The 17,923-nt window shown below is 45.0% G+C and overlaps 1 protein-coding gene across 1 annotated transcript in view; it reads left to right on the top strand.

Annotated features, from left to right (window-relative positions):
* SLC25A13 (solute carrier family 25 member 13) overlaps positions 1-17,923 on the top strand; it is a 199,801-nt gene that overhangs the window by 89,294 nt on the left and 92,584 nt on the right. Inside the window, exon 5 of the mRNA XM_075558386.1 lies at positions 11,783-11,922. Coding sequence (XP_075414501.1) covers positions 11,783-11,922 — 140 coding nt within the window. The remainder of the gene's footprint in view (positions 1-11,782; positions 11,923-17,923) is intronic.

Raw genomic sequence — 17,923 nt, forward strand, 5'->3', positions numbered from 1 at the left:
TGATGTGTGGAAACAATTAGCCCAGAGGACTAATGAACCACGGAGAACTCAGTTTCTATAATCCTGAAACCAGAAGACCTAGATCATGCAAGAGTACCACTACCAACCCCTGTGAAAGGGATCAGATTAAAAGGCCCTGGGGAAGAGTGGCCCGTTGTCACCCTTCAGCTCTGCAGTGAATCGAACCCATTCCCATGGTCCAATTTTCAGCCAAGCAATAGGCTGGTCTGCAAGGTGAGCTCTAACGCTAAGGATGTGCTCACTCCTTAGAATAAGTTTGAGAAGGAGGAGGGTAACGAATGTCCAAATGTGCTTTACACAATCCAAGTATGTATGGATTGTGATGAGAGTTGTATGAGCCCCCAGTACAATGTTTAAAAAAGAATAGTTAGCTATTCAAGATCAAAGGGTAGCATTTGCCCAAGAACAAAGTTCAGGAGGCCGGGAAGGTGAGTTAGGAAGGGAGGAGGAACAGAAACAGGAAGCACAGGGAGAAAGTGGGATGAGTGATGCTACATTGTGGGGATTGCCCTCGATGACATGAAACAATGTGGGTGGATTGTTGAATGGATGACATGTGGATGAAGTGTGTTGAATGGGAAACTGATTTTCCTGGTAAGTCTTCACCTATTTCACCATAAAAAGCTAAAACCAGACTGGCAAATCCCCAAATGTATTGATTGTAGAATCGTTTTTTGCATGGCCTAAAAAGGGATCCAGTCTTTAGATTCTGTATGATTTTGAAGGAAGAATGTATCAAAGAACACATCATATCGTAGTGTAGGCAGGTAGGAAAAGCCATTTTTGCTGTGCATATGTGTAACTGAATTAACTGTAGAGTCGCGAATGAATTAGAAAAAATAAAGAGCGATCTGATTACACAAAACCTCCGAAAGGGAATTGGTAGTCATCTTTATGAGGTGCAAGATGGAGGAAGCTAGTCCACACTTGGTGCCTCATGGGAAAAACTTGACAGGCTCGTGATTTCAGCTTGGCCACTTGGCCTGGAGTCCAGAAGAAATGAGACCTTGCCCTTTTATTGGGAACTACACGGCCCCTTTGTCCTTTGGTTTTCACTAATGAAAAGCATTTTCTAAGTTTAGCTTTCAGAGTAGTGTTTACTGTTTGGGGTAATAAATATTTCTGTGAAAAGATCTCACCAATTAGTACATCGGATCCCCAGGCAGTGCAGACAACATACTTATTGTTAACTTATTGAAGGGTTGAGTTCATCTAGAAATACCTTGGAAGTAAGGCCCCACCAGCTCCTTACTGAACAGCAAGCTGTGGCGATCCTATGGAGCCCGGCTCCAGGCGGCCTTGCCCGCGGTCACCACAGCTGTACAGCGCTGTCACGCGGCTTTACCACGGCTAGACGACACACAACAGAAAGTCACCAATGTTTAGTTGATTAAGGCTTTGTGAAGATCCATGAAAAGTGGATCCATTTAACTCTGTTGACACTAGCAGTTATTGAGACGCCCTAAGCAGGATCTTTTGTGTACGGTACTGAGGCAAAACCTAGAGAGTAAATGAGGCAATTTCTAAGGGCCTTCTCAGCTAATTATCCGCTTTGAGGGGTCAGGCCTAGGTTCACAGTTAGATTTGGTTTGGGAATACGGAGACACTCGTGTGTGTGAATAGCGCTTTATATCAAAGAGCAGTTGTATATTGAGAAAATATCCCACCCCACTCCAGATCAGGTCCACAAGTCCAATATTAGCCCATATGTCCAATACCAATCTATATATTCCTCTTCAGACATACACAGCACATGCCGTGATGCCGGTCTCCACATGGCTCCTCCAGCTCTCTGAGTGCCGCCTGCACAGGAAGGTGGAGCAGAGAGAGAGTGGCCTGCCTGCCAGGGGAAAGAGAGGACGTTCCCAGAATCCTCATGAGAAGGCCACACCTACAAGGAAGCATCATCAGGCTGTGATCTGATTGACAGGCTAGATTCCACCCCTATACATATTTATCAAGTTGACATGAAATTATGTAATTACCACACATGCTGTGAGAGAAATGACATTAGTGTGCTCTGGGAAAAGAGACATGCCAGCTGCCATGAGGAAATGGGTGGAAACAAGCCTCTTGAATTATGTTGATTTACATGGCAGAATGACGAGAATCAAAGTATGGAAATGAGAAGTTCTAAAGGGGAATATCCAAAAAGCAGAAGCACTGTCAACAAAGTCGTGTGCTGGACAATGTCCATTCAGGCCGTATACGTATGTCTGTGGTCCCGTACAGTTATCATAGAAACCCCCATTCAAGAATGAGCCGTGGTGGATGTACCCAGATGGAGTGAACAGATCAACTTCCCCACATGCTTCTCATATGCAAAGCAATTATGCTGCCAGGCATGTAGTGTCACTGGACATATATCATGTATAATGCCCATGTTTTGATCATTATAATGAACATTTGTGCGTGTATGTGTGACATATGGTGTGGAATTTCCCTCCTGATAAAGACAGAGTGTGCTGTGTAGCAGTATATGCTTCAACACACAGACCACAAGGTCCAGTTCCATGTAGCGCACGCCATCTGTTTCATTTGAAGATATTCCTGTGAAGTCCATACTGGCTCCAAAACGCAGCCAATCTGTGATAGTTGTAGCATCAACAAGAGGTAAAGGAAAATCAATTTGCAAGTGAAACAAACGGTTATTGAACAAAGGTGAAAACTCAGTGAATGCTGTTACTTGCGATTGAAACATATCTGTTTGCTAAATATACAAGGTAGGTAGCTCCAGGAAGTTCACGGTAAAGTGGGAGGGGTAAAGAGCTGATATCAAGGAGTTCAAGAAGAAAAAATGTTTTGAAACCAATTGTGGTAGCAATTGTATAATACTGCTTGATGTGGTGGAACTATGGAATGGTGTGATATCTGTAAGAACTCCCAATAAAATGATTAACAAAAGTATAATTTGGGGAGAAAAAAGTGAATGGTAACGCTCCGTTACCTTTTACTAGCATTTTCCACAAGCATTCAGAGCCCCTTTTAAAATCGGGTATTCACACGACGTGCAGACCACCTCTCAGCCTCGTCCTGTTTCACAGACATGGACAGTAAGTGACCAAGGTCACCACCAGCAAGGCCACACCCCTGCAGGGGACTCGAGTGGAACTGCCCCTGTGAGCTTCCAACGAAACTCTTTACGGGAATAGAAAACCTCGTCTTTCTCCCCCAGAGGACAGAGCGTACATGTTTAAAGCTCGCTGTAAAGGAGATTGTTCACTGTTTGTAAAGACGCTTGGCAAATGAGCTATTCAAGGAGATAGCTGAGAGAGAAAATGGCCGAGCCAGAGGGGCATTATTTTAGTGTCTTTTTGGGGGGGTAAAATTTGGGAGAGTAAAAATGCACACACTAAAGATTTGTCTTCTGATATCGGTGTTTCAAAAAATAATGTTTTGGTGAAGGAAATGGTGATCTGAGTGTATCTGATTACACACACACACACACACACACACACACACACACACCACCACCACCACCACCACCACCTCCACCACCACCTCCACCACCACCACCGCCACCACCACCTCCACCACCACCCCCCAATAGAAAATAGGAATTCCAGACAAGAACAGTGTAAGTTTTAAAAGTAAGTAACCCAGCGTTGTGGCATGCCTGGGCACCGAGTGCCTGCTCAGCGATCCTAGAGACCCTGCAGCTGCTGTTCCAGTTCATTGGGTCAAAAATCCACTATTTACGAAAAGCTAAATACGGATTTGCACGATTGACCATAATGGCTTCAATTTTGAGCGATAGTAGTATCAGCGAGCACTTCCAGTTGGTAGGATAATTTGAGAATCGTCCATGCTCAAATGGCTAAAATATTGTACTTTTTGCTACTTCATCACTCCATTTTAAAAGTCAGGTCGCTGGGGGGGGGGGAGTGCGGGGGGAGCAAGCCTGTTGAGAAGGTAGAAGAATGTCAATTGGATAGTAAATCACAATAACCACATGAAGCCTCTCCTTAGTTAATGACTGCTTGAAGGTTAACCAGCCTGTAGGAGACCGCCAACCAGGGGGGTGGGCTCCTTGGTGGACGTGTGTGTGTGTGTGTGTGTGTGTGTGTGTACACTTGTGACTAGGAAAAGGTAGAGGATTGAACACTAAGAGCAAGTTCTAAAACTTGGAGCAGTGGGAAAATTTGACTATTTTAAACTGCTTCTCATTTTAAAATAGTAAAATTATACCATTATTCTTTCAGTATGAGAGGGAGATAAAAATACAGTTTTTCTAAATTGGAAAATTTGCTGTAATCTTGCTGCTAATGACTGATTTCTCCCAACAGTTGCAAGGCAGAGTTTGCTCTGATAGGTTGATAAAGGAAACAAAATCAAGAATATATTAGAAGTTCTCAGAGAAAATTACAGTTTAGGTATATGTTGGGGGTGGATAGTTAGACATTTTAATTGAAATAAAGCAGTTTTATACTAATATGGGCTCACTGTGGGTGTACATTTGTAGTGCATCTGCTTTTGAAGCATTTAAGTAGGGTTAGGTGTATGTTAATGCTCCTGTAAGAAATTTATTTTTTACAACATCCATCTAAGCTTTGAAAATCAACTTTCTAAATAATGTAGATATTATATTTGCATTTAGAAAGTGAATTGAGGGCCTTTATTCTGTGTGTAGGAATCCTGTTCACAGAGTGGTTTAAAGCACCAGACTGTTAACAGAAAGGTCATCAGTTCAACCCACCAGCCGCTCCATGGGGAAGCGGTGGGTCAGTCTGCTTCTCTGAAATTGCCCATCTGTGCGAGACGTTAGCTCTGCCCGAAAGCATCCCCAGGAGGCAGACTCACTAGCTGGTAATGGGTTCGCTTTAAGGTTTGGGCACAAAGCGTTAAGCATTTGGAAAAGTCGTGGCGGCACTGTCAGCTAGGAGCCGGGCAGTGAACTGCCCTCCAGCGGCAGGCTTACGCCGCAAGGACAGCTTTAGATTTGGAGGGCCGCTATGCCCATTGGGATCAGCTTGATGAGAGTGGGCTTGGGGCTGAGGCGGAGGGTTGGGGAGAGCAGCTTTTCTTCTGGTTGTGTTCTCTCTGATTGTGAAGCAAGAAACAAGAGTTAACACATGATGAAACCAGGTATCACACACCGGGAATTACACATCTGGAATAGCCAAAGTCCAGTTGGATGACCAACTTTTGATATTGGGAAAGACTGTTCATGATTTTTTCTACCAGGTAAAAATATGTTTCCTTCTAGACACACGTGACCAGTCTCAGTTGGCTTCTCTGTGGTCGATTTAGTGGACGTAGGTCTAGAGAGTTAATATCTAATGCTGCACACCTGTCTGCCCTCCTTACCTGCCCGCATTCCTGTGTTTTCCCAATGTGGTAGTATTCCCTACGACGACTTAAATGGTTTATTAATCTCGAGGATTTATAGAGTTTAGAATTGGAGGGATTCTTAACCATAAGACAGATCATGGTTTCTCATTGTTCAGGTATATTCCCCTGAGGATAGTTGTTGCTACCCCCTACTCCAGGGCTCCGAGTCAAGCATCTTGAGTCAAAAAACCTTTGGGTTGGGCTTGGGGAAATGTATATCGGACAAGCTCTCCCATGAACAATGGCTGCTCTAGTGTTTGGCTGCCTTTGATGGATGAGGAAACAGACCCAAAAGGAAATGATGGATTTCATAGGAACCGGCTCATTTTTCTGGCGCTCGAAGGGCAGTGTTCTCCCCAGGATGTCATGTGACCTGGAATCAGGGTTGTTTACCCACCTCTGAATACAAAAGTGGAAGAGTTTTAAATTAGTACGAATGTTGACACCCACCGGCACCATATGACTTCAATATAATGAAGCGTCATTTCCTTGTGTATGTGAGTGGTGTGCCTGCCTGTGTACTTAGTCTTTGAAATATACTCACCAACTCAGTACCTGCATGTTCAGAATGATGGTAGAAGAGGTTACCCCATGGGGCTTGCAGAGAGCTCAGTTTCCATGGGTACTTCAGCTATGGGTGTGAAGTACTTCTGGACTTAACTTTCTTCTCATGGCCCCCTCACTCCTCTAGAACTTCCTTGAGCGTGGCTGAATTGCAGCCAGAATCCATCGTTTCTCTTCAGACCCTTAGCTGTGATCAGTATACAAGGCACTTGTCAGAGGGGTTTGAAATGGCAACCTTGGTATTGGAGCTTATGGCAGAAGAGATGCAAGTCTGCCTCCACCTACTCCATCATGTTATTTAACGGAGGGATGCTGGCTGCTTAAAGACATTGGCCCTGTAAGCTGTTGTTCACCCTGTCAGCAGGGTGGAATCTTATTTCTCTTGTAGCCAAACCACAACCTTCTTTGAGGGAGGATTTAGCACACATTAGGGAAAGCGTCCCAGTGAAGCTGTTGGAGAGGAAGCGTGACCAGCCAGCCGCCAGCCAGCAGCCACCAGCCAGCCACCAGCCACTAGCCAGCCACCAGCCACTAGCCAGCCATCAACCACCAGCCAGCCGCCAGCCACTAGCCACAGCCAGCCAGCCGCCAGCCACTAGCCACAGCCAGCCAGCCACCAGCCAGCCAGCCACCAGCCAGCCAGCCACCAGGCACCAGCCACTAGCCAGCCAGCCACTAGCCACAGCCAGCCAACCAGCCACAGCCAGTCGCCAGCCAGCCAGCTGCCAGCCACTAGCCACAGCCAGCCAGCCAGCCACCAGCCAGCCAGCCACCAGGCACCAGCCACTAGCCAGCCACCAGCCAGCCAGCCACCAGCCACTAGCCAGCCAGCCACCAGCCAGCCAGCCACCAGGCACCAGCCACCAGCCACTAGACAGCCGCCAGCCGCCAGCCAGCCAGCCACCAGCCGCCAGCCAGCAGCCCCGCCCTGGGCTCCTCTGGGAGGAGCTGTGCTCATGTGTAACAGCACATCCCCTTCGTGTTTATTGTATTAGTGGACTTTTTAGAATCTGTGAGAGATTATGGTTCAGTGTTTCAAATAATATGGCTTGATGAATCTTTTTTATTTTAATGGGAAACTCATTTTCATTTATGTGGAGCTTCAAAAAGTGAATCTTCTAGAAATTTAAAGTACATTAATTTAGTTATTCTGTGTGGAAACAAAAACGTACCAGGTTAAAATTTGCATAAGTGAAGACGTTGCTGATTTCAGATTATAGCATGGTGGAGGTTAAGGAGTAAGAGCCCATAGAATTGGTAAAAACAAATTCAGCCTAACCACTTAATGGCATGTGCAAGTAATTTGCCAATTAAATATTTCTAGTATCTGAAAGATCTTCAGCGTTAAGAGTGGAGGTTCTTAATCTTTCTTAATTTCATACTTTCAGAAACATAATAGGAAATTACTTGGCTTTTGATCACTTCATTCAGAATTTTGGCATGTGAGCTAAGGGAAGGGTGGATTTTAAACATTTGATGAAAGCTAATGCTTTTTGAGAAATCTATAAACTGATAATTCTAAGTGAGCTATGCTTGATTATTATTTTTATATCATCCATTAATATTTTGTACCCAAATAATCACTAAGAATTTAATTTTGGTGCATTACCATTTCATCAGTAACCTACTATGTTCACAACACTTTGCTACGCACAATTAACTCTAGACAACCGAGATACTGTATTCCCATTTTACAGACTAAGAGAATTGAGTCTTAGTAAGTAGTACCTGTTGCCATTCATTAGTAAGAGACAGATGGGATGGCCTTTGCCGTTTTGATTTATTTTAAATGGTGGTAAATATTTTTAAACCATGATTTTAACATGTTTAACACATGAAATCCGGTGGCACTAATGACATTCTTCATGTTACGCAATCACTGCCACTCTTCCTTTCTAAATGTTCCCATGGACCTTCACAGAAGTTCTGTGCCCTTCCCCACTCCCCCCTGCTCCAGGTAGCCGCTGGGAAGTTTGGTCTCTGTACTTTTGCCTATTCTAGATATTTAGTATAAGTTGGATCATATAATTTCTCTTCTTTTGTGTCTGAACTGTTTCACCGAGCATAATGTTTTCAAGTTTCATCTATGTATGAGAACCTCATTTCTATTTTTTGTGAATAATAGTCCATTGTGCATATAAACCACAATTCATTTATCCACTTACCTCTTGGTGAGCATTTAGGTTGTGTCCACCTTTTGGCAGTTCTGCATTGATTTATAAATATCTGTTTGAGATAGATACCTAAGAATGAAGTTGCTGGGTCCTATGGTTTATGTGTTTAACTTCTTGAGGAACTGTCAAACTTTTCCATAGTAACTCTATTTGGCAATGACACTGAATGGGGGTTCAGTTTATCTGCATCTTTGCCAGCACTTGGTTTTTGTTTCTCTGACCACAGCCATCCCGGTGGTGAAATGGTATCTCACTGCAGTATTGGTGTGCATTTCCCTTGTGACCAATGGCATCGAGCATCTTTTTCTATACCTGTGGGTCATGTGTCTGTCTTCTTGGGTGCACTATTTCAGCTTGTAGGAAAATTTTTATTGAGAACAATTTCATAGCTTATCACTCATTCATTTAAAGTGTGTAAAATTTAGTGATTTTTTTTTGTATACTCAGAATTATGCAGTCAGTTTTAGGCCATTTCTGTCACTCCAACAAGAAATTAAAATGCTTTAGCTCTTTCATTTCTCTCAGCAATGTTTTGTAGTTTTCAGAGTATAGTTTTTAAAAATTTATTTTGTTAATTTTATCCCTAAATATTCCTTTTGATGCGAATGCAGTAGAATTGTTTGGTTGCTTAGTTGTTTGCTTAGTTTCGGGCGGCTCATTGTGGCTGTACAAAAGTGTCGGTGACTTCCCTCACGTTGCTTAGTTCTTTAGTTCTAAGAGCTCTCCTCAGGCCTGTCTGCACATGGCTGACCGTTGACCAAAGTGAGAGTAGGGTTACTAGTTAACCCCTAGACAACATGGGTTGGACTGGTCACACATAGACAGTGAGCAAGGCATGGCATGGGAAGTGACAGCGAACGTGTGAACTCATGTGCAAGCACAGGTAGGCGTGCTAGCGCCATTGTCTAAGACACGGCTGCGTGTCCCAGTGGCTCAGAGCACCAGCTCTCAGCACAGCCTTGCTTTATGTGTCGGGAAATCTCTTAGGGGACCTTGGTGGACTTTTTGAGGTTATCTTTAGGAGAGAAACAACTGCCACTTTGTAATTACTTTTCTATGGTGTTTGAAATTTTTTCAGTGGGCTTTTTAAACTATAAATATTTGTGGAGAAAGCAGAGCCCCACAAAATATATTCAAAAGATCCTTGAGCTTATTTGGTGAAGTCTTGTTTTAAATAACATGGTCAGTGTAAGTAGGTATGGAAACGCTGACTATGCAAACATAATTGGTATGCCACAATCTGAAATAATAAATGATTATTCATCTCTGTAAGAGTTGAGCATTCTAATGTGTTTTCTGTCTCGGGAATAGTGTGTGAGCTAAGCAAACTGGTAAGTGTCATATATACTTGAAGGCTTCAAAAAGGTCCTGGGGGAATGGAGTGAAAAGATAATGGAATTTTTCCAGGAACGATTGAAAGTCCTTTGAATAGGACGTTGCGCTGGAATATGAAAGCCGTGGCCTGGGGCACCCTGGTGATGTAAGGGCTAACCACCTGACTGCTCGGCGGTGCACAGAACTCCGAGCAGCCGCTCCTCACAAGGATATGGGCGCCCCAGGCCCGGAAAGATCAAAGACTAGGGCTCTGCCCTGTAAGGTCCGAGTGTGTCCACACGGACTCGACAGCTACAGATTTGCATACGTCCTAGTTCTTTGCTGATATAATTTCAACCCCCCTCCCAGGCTTAAATTAGTTGTTGGCCTGCGAAATGGTGCTTATCTGATTGAAAGCCCTTACTCAGTTATGAATGCTCTGAAATAAGCAGCCAAAAGGCTAGGACTTACAGAGAGCCATTAGAATAAACTCAGCATGCAGTCAAACCAAAAGAAACAAACTTGTTGCCGTCGAGGCAATGTGGACTCGCAGCTGTCCCATAGCACAGGGTAGACCGGCTCCTGTGAATGGCCGAGGCAGTACTTTTGGCAGGAGTAGCTAGTTCCTAGCAGAGCTTACGTGTTCCAGAAATGTTTGCTGCTGTTATTATTGAGCCGAAGCTGTGTGCATCAGAGCTCTGCCCTTGCCCCTCTGAAACTTGAACCAGAAGACCACCCACAGCATCGCCTCCTCAGCCCTTCATGGACCCTCCATCAGGCTCGCCATCAGTCCTTTGTTATTCCTCTGGGTCCTAATCCTTGAGTCACGTTTGCCTAAGTCCTGTCTCTTTTCCTGACAGCGAGAAGACAGTAAATTCAAGGAAACTGTGGATCGCACTTTAAGACTTTCATTGTCCCCTTCAGGGTCAGCCTGGGGTTTTCTGCCACCTTTTATAACATTGTGATTGCTTAGCCCACTTCTGATTTTCCCTGCTCTCTCTCTGCGGACACACACCCACCTTCTGCAGATGGCAGCTGTGGCTTCTTCATGGCGAGACTGAAACCTCTGGAAAAGTTAAAAGTCTGGAATAAAAACTTTGTGGGTGTAAAGGGAATGGAAATAGGAAATTGGGGGGAATGTTGGAACCATGTGCCAAGAATTTGGGCACCCGTTGGCAGTCTAAAGACTTATTTTTTTTCTAATTTTAGTAGAAACAAAAGATGAGGGAAATGTCAGGTGTTTTGCTCATAAACTTAGATTTGGTAGATCTATTTATAAAGCTGTGAAAGGCAGGAAAACTCCTTCATCTTCTAAACACATTTTGGGGGAAAAAGAGACTAGTATATTTTAAAATGAGCTGTCAGAAAGGTTGTGTTTTGGTTGATCTTCTCTCCTTCCCTCTCTCCGACCTTTCCCACTGGCTTTTGGTAGAGAGTACGAAGAGGTGACCTATAAGTACATTCAACAGCCCATCTCAAAATGGTATTATTTGAGCAATTGGGGAACCTTAAAACCCCGGGTGCAGTGCATAGAGCCTTGGCCGCTGCCCCCCCCCCCCCATCTCCCTGTCTTCCGGCGGGGCGTGGATGAAGTGTTAGACTTCGAAGCCCTCAGATGGAAGATTAGGGATGTTGACGATGGCCTTTGCACTTTTGTCCAAATGATTTTCGAAGCCTCCTCTCAGAAGTCTAGATTGTTAATAACTTGGTAAAGGACTATATTTAACACATGTATCACACTATTAACGAGCCCTGGTGACTGTGACTTTGTCATTGGCCTATTGACTGGTCAGCTGTTCAAGGCCACCTGCTCCAGGTGGGGATGAGGCGACAGTTGAATTCAGGAAAGACTCACAGCCTTGGAGCTCCCGTGGAGCCGTTCTACTCGGCCCAGGTTACTAGGAATTGGCATCAGCTAGAGGCAGTAGGTTGAGTTGATTTGGTTTTATAATATTATATGTGTGTGTGTCTGTGTGTATATTGTCATTGAAATTTGATTTTTCTCCCTTGTGCCCCCAAAATGTCGGTGTATATTTTTTGAATATACACTGAAATGAAACATGCTATCATATTTGTTGTAGTTTCCTAGTGCCTTTTAGGACGTGTGTTGTTTTTTTTAATAATTCTGGATCCCTGCCCCTATCCTATACTCCTCCTTCCCATTTTGTTGTGGTGGGCTTATTAACTTTGAAATCTTGACCGATTCTGTGACGTTTCCAACTTTAATTTTGGCTATGGTTTTATCCCCTCTGTGTGTTATTTTATAATCTCTATAAATCTTTGTAAGAATCAGTATTTATTTAGTAACAGATTTTCATAAGAAAGAACCTGACTTGCCTTTGTTTTAATTGACTCTTTTTTGTTTGTTTTTTCTCCAGAGGATGTTAAACAAGTTTTTGGACAGACCACAATTCATCAGCATATTCCGTTTAACTGGGATTCAGAATTTGTGCAGCTACATTTTGGAAAAGAGCGAAAACGACACCTGACATATGCGGAGTTCACTCAGTTTTTACTGGTGGGTGTAGCTTTTCAGAAGCTTGCAAGTCAGTACGTGAAACTGGAATTGGATTGGGTGCAAAAAGGGTGGTTTGGGCTGAGTTGTGAACTCAGATTTTACTACAAATACTCATAAATAATGATCCTGTACTCATATGTAGAAACCATTGAACTAAACGAGGCCCTACAGAGTGTGACTGAACTTCTTCATATTTGAAAGGGGGTTGAGGCCCCCGAGAACAAATAATTGCCCAAGATCAATGAAGTGTGAGGATGGTCAAAATGGGAACTTGGACTCTAGGTGTGTGCCCCGTCTCAAGATTTCCCACATTCGTTTGCTCCTCCGGAGTGGAGTAGGTGTGCTGTGGTCAGCACCCGTCTGTCTCAGTTAGCGCTTGCTGCTATAACAGAAAAAAAACACCGCAGGTGGATGGCATTTACAAATTTATTTCCTCACTGTTTAGGGAGCTGGAAGTCAGCACTTAGGATGTCGGCTAAGGAGGAAGATTTCTTTCCCTTTCTTAACTCCAGGGAAAGGTCCGTGATGCTGTAGCCCTTTCCTTGGCTTGTTGGTAATCTTGTTATGGTACACGTCCGTCTTCCCTCATTGTGCTTCCTGCTGAAACCCCCAAGAGCTGGTTTAAGGACACATCTCACACTAAAACACTCAGTAACGTGGCAAAGAAACCCCAAATGGGGCTATCCCTACAGTGGAGGAAAGAGAAATTACTTGGTGTGACTTTCCTTGGAAGTCTTTAATGCCCACCAAGTGCTTGGGCGAGACCATGCAGAATCAGGTATGTGGGATTGGTCAGTTTTGCCCTCCCACTGGGTATGAAGTGAGCCATTTCAGAAGCAGGAACAGAGAGTCCCTACCACCAAGAAAGGAGAGCCATTGGAAGAGGCAGCAGAGGGGGAACGGTGGGCCTTCCTGAGCCACAGAGCTAGCGCACATAAGTGCTTAAAGCTGAGTGCCTTCGCGCAGGAGGCTGGCTTGCAGTACTGGGCCGTTTGCACATTTATTACCACTAAAGGTCCTTTGCCACACCTGTCCCAGCAGGGCAGAGGCCGAAGGAACACATGGTTAAGGTAAAGGAAGCTGGAGAGTGGAGGCATGTCTGATCTCTGCCTTGTGTTGGTATGGCGCTTGATTCTTTTACCCTCTTGTGTAGCCAAAGGTCTTCATTCCAGTTTTTCATGCAGTTATTGGGATTAGAATTGACAACCCGTGTTTTGGGGGGACACAATTCAATCTGATACAACAGCATCTCACCATAGAACCATTTCAGCTGAGGCCTGGTAGAGTTCTCAGGCACTAGGTCTCAACATGACTGCTTATTGGAATCTGGGGAGCTTTAAAAAAAAGAGGTTCCCCCCTGTGGCCTTCTTCCCTTTATAACCTTCCCTCCCTAACCTCCTACTCCTAGATAATCACTATGCTGATGTATGATGATATTGCTTAACTTGGCTTGTTGGGGCGAACATGGGCCCAACCTTTAGAGATTTGATGGAGCGGGCATCAGGCTATTTAAAGCTTCATGGGTGCTTCTGATGCAAGACATTTGTTCTGATGTGCATAGAGTCTAAGGACACCTGCTTCCCCACCCAGGCTCAACTGCAGATGTGGACATTTCTGGGCTAGTCAGGCCCTGTGGCTCTCCTCTTCTTACCCCTCCAATTACTATTAAGATGCCAAAGGAGGACTACTAACCAAATAGGCAACTGCCTAGTTTCCTCCTTAGGTGTGGTTCTAGTGGTGTTTCAATCTTTATGTTAACATTTAGTTATCATTTAGTTATATGTGATAATCATTGGTCAAGATGACAAGCCAGGCCTTTGGGGATTTGATGACCCCTTTTTGCTTCTCTAGTCATTATTCTTAGGGGGATCGGTTTGGCATGTTTAAAATCTGGGTCGTGAGGGAAATTTGCCAAGGACTTCCCTTTCAGTTCCTTGTCACCAGACATGTCACCTGTGGGTCCCTCGATGTCTCGGCTTTCCTCCTTGTGTCCCCGTCCATACCAGAGCGCTCCGCGGAGGGGGTGGAAGCACGGTCCTGGGGTGCACAGCACATGGGTGGACACAATGGGGGGGCCACATTCAACAAATGTTATTGGTATCATTCTCAGACACTACTCTGTGTAAGAAGCTTATTTGAATGGGTGCCTCACTTTTATACCTTCGAATGGTATCCTTATGCTATGTAGAATCCAGCATCCCATTTCGTCTCCTTCACTTTGCTGCACCTGTGGTAACCTAAAACAAGATGCCTATATCTGCCTTTGTGTGTAAGAACACGTTACGGTTTTTGAATGCCCTGTTTTCAATTCTGTGTAACTCTCAATCTATTTCAGTAACTCACGTGGAGACTAGAAGGTGAGTTTTATGGGTTTTGTTGTTTACACACAACATTGGCACACAGTAAAAAGGCGGTACTCATTCTGCTGAGGAATAATTACAACCACCCTCTTGAGACAAGTGCCTCAGAGTGACTTTACAGAACACAGTCTAACTTTTAACCCGAATGAGATGTTAACTATAGCCCGGAGGACGATCGCATCTCCTTCGAAGCAAGCATCCGTCATGTGAATCGAGTCAACTGTAAAACCACTCAGAGAAGCTTCAAGACCTTCTACGAAATACGGAGAAGTCAGAAACAAGGAAGAGATGGCTCAGTGGTTACTGGAGATCTCTCCAGCTGCAACCTATAGGACATTCCCTGGAATTGGATTAGAGTCCGTAATTTCAAAAAGACCAACATTGCCATTGAGTTGTTGCTGACTCACAGTGACCCTCAAAGGCAAAGGAGAATGACCCCAGAGGGGTGCAAAGGTTGTGAAACGGCAAACTGCCTTATCTTTATTTGCCCAAGAGGCTGGTAGGTTTGAACCACCGACCTTTTGGTTAACAGCTGAGCACATAAGCTCTGCACCCACCAGGCTCCGTGATTCCCTAACAGTAAATGCAAACATCCAACAGTGTCCTTCCTGCATGGGATGATTTGACCTTTGTAACCAAATGCAACTGCTAAACGTTTCCTAGATTAACATGGTCATTGTGGTTCATTGTGGTCCTGGCCTGGCTCTTTTGTCCTTTTCTAGGTCCGGATTTAAAACAAAAGGGACAGCAATGGGCTTTCCTTGAATGCCTAGGAAAGGAGAGTTTTGCTGTGTACCACTGGGTCACTTCCCTTGGCTTCCAATGCTTTGATGACGTCCTTGGAGAGCTTCTCTGAATACAGATAGCTTCAACACTTTGCTGCCTGTATATGCTTCCGGACACAGGGAGCTTCTGAAAGATGGAAGTGCGTTTAATCTCCTGTATTTCAGGCTCCTGCTTTGTCAGGCATGCTCCGCCCTTATGCTATAGGCAGGGCTCAGAAGCACAGGCCCCAGCTCCCAGGCTAGCGCCCAGGCTCTGAAAGCAGATGCTTGGCCTTGTCTCTGGGAGATGTGCATGCTACTGCCTGTCACCTGGTGAGGAAGCAGAGCAAGCAGCCAGAGAGACAGCTGACAAGTGCTGGTGGTTCTCGGGACCCCAAACCCAAGTAGAGAGAGCACACTGGTCTGTCTCCTCCCCCCACCCCACCTCCCGTACCAAGTACCTCAGAAGGTTGCTCAGGTTTGCTTCAGTCACTCTATGCCTGGCGTGTGTGTGTGTGTGTGTGTGTGTGTGTGTGTGTCTCATGTACATGACGGGGATGGGTTAGTGAGTTCTCTCTTGCAAAGCCATTCTCTGCAAATTCTAGTTCATCGTTGTACAAATGTTCCCCTCGATCTCAGCAAGTGTGAGTTCGTATACATCCCCGTGTTGGTTTCCCAGAGTGGCGCTAACAAAGTCCTGCACATGGAGTAGCTACAAAGACTAGAATGGGCCCTGGTAGCACAGTGAATACGTGCTTGCTGCTGACCAGACAGTGGTGTGAGCCCAGCAGCCATCTGCAGGAGAACGGGTCACTGAGTGGGACGGACCCACGGCAAGGGGCTTGGTGCTTTGGGTTCATCAGGACAGACACTTAGTGACTCACTGTTCTGGTGGCTACAAGTCTGAATTCAGTCGGTCAGCCGGGCTGTCATCTATCTACCAGAAGGCTCTAGGACCTAGAGCCTAGGTGACGATGCTTTGTTACCGCTCCCAGGTGCTGGGAGCCCTAAGCTTTCCTTAGCACCTCTATCAATAGTGTCATTTCCCCATAGCCGTCTTTCTTGTTGCCCTCTCTGTGTCTCTTCTCATCAAAGGACACTAATATTGAATTGGAATAGTATGGTGTTGTGTTACCTAGTAATCCTTGTGTCTCCAAAGGCCCATTTCCAAACAAGGTCACGTTCTCAGCGAGAAGACTTCAGTGAGATATAGTCCGTTCCAGACCAGTCGTTTTTTCGCTGTGAGGAAATCACTTGATTCCTGTGGCCAAAGACGTCTAGCCCCTGAGGTGGGGCTGGACCTATAAGCATAGTTTGACTGGTGAGCTAGTGTGTCCTTTTCTATGTGTTGATTTAAAAAAGAACATCTGTTTCGCGTGGTTTCCTTGCGCTCTACATTTAAGTAATCATGTTGAGGCAAGTGGTCGGGTGCTGGGTGGTCGGGAAAGCTCTCAGAAGGACATGGTGGTTCACTGCTGTCACCCTGCTGTGGATCACTGTCTCCCTGCCAATACGCGCTGCAGCTCCTGACCTTTCCACCTGTGTCTACCACCCCACTTAGCAATGCGTTTCCGTGTTAGCGAACGAGGTGCTAGTAGCGTAGGGTCACCACGTGTCTGCCAGTTTGCTGGACTGTGGTGGCTTGTGTGTGGCTGTGCTGTTGGAAGCTGTGTCACCAGTGTTTTGTCCCAGGTGAGCATGTCTCAACAGAGCTTGCATGCGGAGAACTGCCCAGGAGAAGGGAATGGGCTGTCCACTTCTGAGGAACGAGTACCGAAAGCCTTGTGAACAGCAGGAGAAAGTTGTCAGCTACTGGAAACTTCACGACTAGCAGGAGAACATTGTTATGCCAGAAGATCAGCCCGGCGGTTTGGAAGGCACTCAGAGAAAAGTCGACAATCACACGGATAGAGTACAGCTTCTGGGACTCCATTTGCTCATGGGCTGTGACTCAAAATGCGAAGAAATAGCTGTTACTCATGTGAACTAACTTACATTAGGTAACCCCGAAGAGCAAACAGGAACCGTCAGCTGCTTCAGTTGTACATTGGTTATGCATTGGGCTGCTCACTTCAAGGTTAGTAGTTTAAACCTCTCAGCTGCTCCGTGGGAGAAAGACAGGGTGTTCTACCCCTTAAAGAGCTATAGTCTCAGAAACAGTTGTACCCTGTCCTATAGGGTCACTATGAATTGCCTAGCTGGCTGTGAGAAATCCAGATCATCACAAGTGTGTGAAGCGTTCACCAATACCCTGGCATTACCACTACATGGCATACACTACACTGCTTCCAGAGCCAGGCTTGCACTTGTTTTACCTTCTTGGAAGAGAGTGTGCTTCTTAGTGGGGATGCTCACCAGCTGGGCATTTAGCTGACCTGGCTCCGACCCACTAATTAAATTAAGTTAATTGAACAATATATCTTCCTGATATCAGATGAATCTTGGCTAAGAGCAGATTGTATCAAATATATGTTTATCTTGTATTGACTGTGTGAAAGCATTTGATCAAGGGATCATAACAAACAATAAATTCCTAATAAAGGGAATTCCACATCACTTATATATTTCCCGGGGAATTTGTAATGGACCACGGGGCAGGCATTCAAACAGAACAAAGGGATAATGTGGCATAAAACTAGGAAAAGTGTGTGTCAGGCTAGCAGCTTTTTACCATACTTGGCTCAATCTATATGTGATGCTTATAGTCCAAGAAGCTGAACTATATCGTGATAGGGGTATTGGGATTAGAGGAAGACTCTTAATCTGTGACACATAGGTGACACATCTTTGCTGATAACCAAGACCTAAAACCTGTACTGATGCCGAGCAAAGACAGCAACCTTCAGTTTGGATTACACCTCAACACAAAACAAAATT

The sequence above is a fragment of the Tenrec ecaudatus genome, chromosome 9 (genome assembly GCF_050624435.1).
Source record: "Tenrec ecaudatus isolate mTenEca1 chromosome 9, mTenEca1.hap1, whole genome shotgun sequence".
Classification (NCBI taxonomy): Eukaryota; Metazoa; Chordata; class Mammalia; order Afrosoricida; family Tenrecidae; genus Tenrec; species Tenrec ecaudatus.